General features: G+C 32.2%; 1 protein-coding gene across 1 annotated transcript; it reads left to right on the forward strand.

Annotated features, from left to right (window-relative positions):
- Positions 1-1,026: 1,026 nt before the first annotated feature.
- Positions 1,027-4,852, forward strand: LOC145167654 (3-dehydroquinate synthase). The gene is made up of 8 exons (XM_079086888.1): positions 1,027-1,521; positions 1,996-2,146; positions 2,230-2,397; positions 2,522-2,748; positions 2,856-2,979; positions 4,010-4,072; positions 4,141-4,284; positions 4,611-4,852. Exons 1-8 carry the CDS (start codon positions 1,193-1,195, stop codon positions 4,740-4,742), a joined length of 1,338 nt encoding a protein of 445 aa, XP_078943014.1. The 5' UTR covers positions 1,027-1,192; the 3' UTR covers positions 4,743-4,852.
- The last annotated feature ends 1,054 nt before the right edge of the window (positions 4,853-5,906 follow it).

Genomic DNA, 5,906 nt, shown 5'->3' on the forward strand with positions numbered 1-5,906 from the left:
TTTTGTAACAACTAACAACAAAGTAGGGACCAAATTGCCCTTTTTAAAATGATTATATATGAGAAGATTAGACTAAAGTTCATTTTCATATAAAAACTTTTTTCTTTGTACAATTAAGGAATACAATAATAAACACATTTTGAAGTTTCAGGGACAATAATCGATTTGGAAGACGGAGACAGATCATAAGTATTTAGAACATAAGTAAAACGGATTAACTACATACAATTGCCTCGATTAATCAGGTTTGCTCCTTCTTGGTCTTGTTTCCTGCTATGGAATATAAAATAATGGTGGTGTAAACCGATGATTAAAGATGTTGAATTATATATAGAACTGAATACGATGAAAATGAACAAGTAAATCAACTGAATAACAATTCCTTATATGTAGGCATTCGATATGAATGATAAGAGTCGTTTCATGAGTTATTGGATAAAATAGAATAATGAATATGATAAAAATAAAGCATTTCCTAACATGAATCTTTTCTTTTTTGAAACAGCAAACTAACTAATCTACTCCTAAATAACTACGTATGTCTCCACCGAGACTTGAACCCCTGACCTCTCATATGAGATGGTCACTCCATACCGCTAGACCATTGGTCCTTTGGTTCCTAACATGAATCGGGTATGTTTTTTAAATTACATATCACATTAATCACATTAAATAAGGATATCAGTTACAGAAATATCATATTCATATGACATGAATGACGTGAACATGTAATCGATTTGTGATTTTAAGTAGGGGCAAAAAGGGTATTTTACATCGGATGAATTTCAATTTTTGAAGGGACAGGTGACAGGAGATTTATCAGATAACCAATTTTTAGAAATATTTATCATAATCAATTTTTATCATTGTGAATGATATTAAAAAAAACTGTCAAAAATATTCAAAAGTTCGTATATATTTTGTTATAGAAAAATCTTTTCATGCAAGCAAAATTAAACTCAGTTGCAAAACCTTTTTCTGCAAAATATGTAGTCGTTATATAGGTAAAAAAAATAAAAAATTATCAAAGACGAAAACATGTGATCGATAAGAAAAAGCAACAGGGTGACCGCAGTCACCAATCCCTCCTTCACCTACCACCCCTCTTTCATATACCTAACAATGGCTTCATAGATTCCCACCCACCAACCACTAGACCAAACCACCTCTCAATCCGATCACACCATTCCATATGGCAGCGGCGGCGACGGCCTCATATTCCACAATTTCACCCAAACACAACGTTTCTTTCTCCACCAACAACCACCACCATTTCAATAAGAACGCTCTAGGTTTTGTATCCGAAAATCCCATTCCAATACGTTCTCTTTCCCTTTCTTGCTCCCGTCCAGCTAAACATTCAATGAAAGTATCTGCCACTTCAGCTGCTCCTCCGGTGATCGAGACTAGTAAGTCGAGTTCTGATGAAGTTCCCACTGTAGTTGATGTTGATTTAGGTGATCGGAGTTATCCAATCTATATTGGATCTGGTCTGCTTAATCAACCGGATCTTCTACAGAGGTATTATTATTGTTGCTCTTTTTCTGTTGTTTGATTATTGTAAATCATTTCGGAAGTTCAGGGTGCTTGAAAACAATCAATTACCGAAACACACCTTCTTTTTCGTATGATTAATTCGATTTGCTCAAAATTTCTATACTTTGCACTGCAATTAAATACAATCCGCTTGGTTATGATACATTATGTATCTCTGTTTTTGAAGTTGATATATTTGATTTGGGCATTGTGCAAGAGGTTTGTTGATAAACTAGTAATGGCAATGTTTCTATTTGTTGTGTGATGATAAACATAATACGTTTTATGTAATTAATCGTTTCACGCTTTTTAACAACCAAAGCTGATGAAGCTTCTGCAATTATACGAATCTTTAAATACAGGTTTTACACAAAAGCTTTCTAGTATCACATTAATGAAAAATAAGTTAATATTGAATCTTCATCGTGACTCTTACACATATGTGTTTCAATCCTTTAGGCATATTCATGGGAAGAGAGTTCTTGTAGTCACAAACACCACAGTGGCGCCTTTATACTTGGATAAAGTTGTTAATGCTCTAACTGTTGGAAACCCTAATGTTACAGTTGAAAGTGTGATTCTCCCAGATGGAGAGAAATACAAGGACATGGTAGGTTTCTTTACATTCCATATTTGCATCTATGGTTGTCTAGTGTCTGAAATAAAAGCTCTATCTTGTTTATTTTATGTTAGGATACTCTCATGAAAGTATTTGACAAAGCCATTGAATCTCGATTGGATAGAAGATGTACTTTTGTTGCCCTTGGTGGTGGTGTCATTGGTGACATGTGTGGATATGCTGCAGCTTCTTTCCTCCGTGGTGTCAATTTCATTCAAATCCCTACAACTGTTATGGCACAGGTATAATACATTGTACTCAAACTGATGCCAAATGGGACAAAAGTCGTACTTTTTTGCTCTCATCTGTGCAAAAGACGTAAATACCCTTCTCATCACTGATTAGAGTTACATTTGCTATTCCCAGGTGGATTCTTCGGTTGGGGGCAAAACGGGAATAAACCACAGATTGGGAAAAAACTTGATTGGAGCATTTTATCAGCCACAGTGTGTGCTAATAGATACAGACACATTAAACACATTACCTGATAGAGAATTAGCTTCAGGTCTTGCTGAGGTCATCAAGTATGGGCTTATTAGAGATGCTCCATTTTTTGAGTGGCAAGAAAAGAACATGCAAGCTTTGATGTCCAGGTAAATAGACTTTTCTCCAACATGATAATCTGTGAAACAAAAATTGTAATTTTTGAAAAGTAGGATTACAATTTCATATCTTAATGAATGTGATTTTGTTTTTTTAGGGATGCTGATGCTTTTGCATATGCTATAAAGCGTTCATGTGAAAACAAGGCTGAAGTTGTATCTCAAGATGAAAGAGAAGGTGGTTTAAGGGCGACACTAAACCTGGGGCATACATTTGGTCACGTGAGTTTTGGGTTCCTTTTTATTTTTATTTTAAATTTTGGTTCGTTGATTTTGATGGAATTGGAATTTGAGATTCCAATTCCGTGGGATCTTTCAAATCCAGGTTTACATGGATTTTGTGCATTCAAGAAGGAAGGTGGATGGAGTTTAATTCCATTCTATCTTTTTTATTAAAAGACCAAAATTCCCTTCATTATATATATTGAAATAAAAAAATAACATCTTTAGTTATATTTATTTATCATAAATAAAATTTTAATTATAAATAAAAAATATATGAATAAATTTTTGGTTGGCAGGAATTGCAGTGGAATTGAATAATAAAATTGAATATATTTTTAGATTCATTTATAATTATTAGTTCTTTTTATTTTCAGTATGTATCTAATAAGGGTATTTTGGTCTCTCAAGAAAAAAAAGGATAGAATGAATCCCTTCAACCATATGCCATATACCAACAAAACACCTCAATTTCAATTCTGTTGGATTCCCATTACAGATTCTATTCCTTTCAAAAACATTCTACAAATCATCTTTCTTCATTAAAAAAAAAAAAATTTCTTATACATTTTGGCTAATACTTATTTATTTTTTTTTTAAAAAAATAATCTTTCTTATACTTTTTATTTATTTTTAATGGGTTTTATGCAGAAAAGTCCTATTATTTTGGGAAATTTTTTTGATAAAGTCCTAAATTTTTTTTTTGAACAGAAAAGTCCTAATTATTTAACATTTTGCCCAAACTAACGAAAAAGTCCTCTTTTTTTTATTATTATTTTTTAAACATTTTAACAGGAAATGACAGCTTATGTGATTTTCCCAAAATAATGAGATTTTTCTTTTAAAAAAAAATCATTTAAGACTTTATCAACAAATTTCTCAAAATAACGGGACTTTTCTGCATAAAACCCTCCTTCTTTTTTAAAGTCATACTTTTCTTTTTTTTTTTAATAAATAAAATTCCCTAATACCTCTTTTTAAAAAATAATAATAATAATCTTTCTTCTTATAAGTACTTTTTTGGGTACAGGCAATAGAAACTAGCTACGGGTACGGACACTGGCTTCATGGAGAAGCAGTTGCAGCTGGCACGGTAATCATTTTTTTTCCCTGGCTAAAATGTTGATCTATATATTTCTGAGGGTATTTTCGTAATTTCAGGTAATGGCGGTTGACATGTCATACCGCCTTGGTTGGATAGACGAATCCATAGTCAAACGAGTCAACTCCATCTTAAAACAAGCCAAACTACCAACCACCCCTCCCGAGATGATGACCGTAGATATGTTCAAATCTGTCATGGCCGTAAGTCAAAACTAAAATAATATAAACTTTTAGGAAAAAAAAAACAACTCGCAAAAAAGAAAAAAAAGCTAACAGACTGTTTGACAGTTGCTGATTGAGTCAGACCCAGCTTCTTACCGGACTCGGTAAGAGGCATATCACAGTCTACAAGACCGTGTCAGACCCAACTAATTGTGGTACCAAACGGTTTGAATCTGATCGAGTCAGACTCAGCCTCTTACCAGACCCGGTTACTTCAAGTAGCTTTAGTTTGCGAAACACGCGCTAATTCTTTTATATGATAAACTTTTTCTTTGCTAATAATATATTATATATTTTTTATTTAGGTGGATAAGAAGGTGGCTGATGGATTACTAAGACTAATACTCTTAAAAGGTCCACTAGGAAACTGTGTTTTCACAGGAGATTATGACCGAAAAGCTCTTGATGAAACCCTACTTGCATTTTCCAAGTCTTGATTTTAGGTATAGTTTTTGTTCTTCTTTGATGTGTAAGGCTTTTATACATGCCAAAATATGATATTATTATGTATCACAATTGGCTTTTAGTTATCGTTTTTTTTGGTGTATTCATGTTTGATAATAACATTAGGTGATGAGTGTGTGTTGTTTTATAATGATAACCAGTTCACGTTCTAGCACCTAAAGTTGTCTTTGTTACATAGGGGAGGACTAGACAACCTTTTTAAGACTATTTTAAATGATGAATGCGTTTACGTCTATTGCATATAATGGATCAAATACAAGTACAATGTTCTAATAAAATCTTTGTTATTTTTTTGTTGATGAGTTTGTATACTTGTCCCGAGTCCAACAAGCAAACATAGTATAGTGATATTTATCCTTGATAACAAACTTTAATTAACATGGTTAATAGTTAACATAACATAAATGATTGGCATTGCGCTCATTTAATTGAGGGTTAATATGATGGGATTTTGTTACAAAAACTCATCTATACTTTTAAATACGTAAAAACTATGTATTTTACTTCTAAAAAAATATTTTTCATAAGTATAAACATATCTAAAAAAGTTGTAAATGTGATGTTTAATTAAACATCTTTTCTTGTATAAATATATTTTTCTGCATGAATACGTATAATAAAAATAACATATTTAGGGTAAAAATGTAAATGTATTTATTTATTTTAAAACATATTTATATGTTTAAAAACATATTTATATCTTTAAAATATATTTATACATTTAAAAACGTATTTTAATAATAACATATTAAAAAGTATTTATGAATTTATAGTATAATTAAACATTTAGAAACTTGAACCCTACGACAAGGGTCTCTCGTTGACATTTTGACGTTGAGGTTTTTCCGGCGTTCCACGTCGAGGTGAGTGGTAGGGTTAGCAATCATATGTTGGGATGATGGCTATGTATACATAGAAGACAAATTTGGATGGATGGGTGTGGCGCATTGGCAAACAATCGTCATCTCAGCAGAATGATGAGGAGCACATACACAATAGGACGTATAAGGGAGACTTTAGTAAACTGATTTAGAATCTATACTTGCGAGAGGTTGATCGAATTGCATCATCATTTTACATAAAGAATTTTCTATATCACATAGATTCTAGAGCTTTGTGGAAGTGGTGGATGTTGC

The sequence above is a fragment of the Lactuca virosa genome, chromosome 3, assembly GCF_052849685.1.
Source record: "Lactuca virosa cultivar CGN04683 chromosome 3, Lactuca_virosa_CGN04683_v6, whole genome shotgun sequence".
In the NCBI taxonomy this organism is placed as follows: Eukaryota; Viridiplantae; Streptophyta; class Magnoliopsida; order Asterales; family Asteraceae; genus Lactuca; species Lactuca virosa.

Bases quoted from the DNA above. Each gene is read 5' to 3' on its own strand.
- LOC145167654 (XM_079086888.1), top strand. From the start codon at position 1,193: ATGGCAGCGGCGGCGACGGCCTCATATTCCACAATTTCACCCAAACAC. The intron at 1,522-1,995 runs GTATTATTATTG...TCAATCCTTTAG, and splicing joins CAACCGGATCTTCTACAGAG to GCATATTCATGGGAAGAGAG. The intron at 2,398-2,521 runs GTATAATACATT...TGCTATTCCCAG, and splicing joins CTACAACTGTTATGGCACAG to GTGGATTCTTCGGTTGGGGG.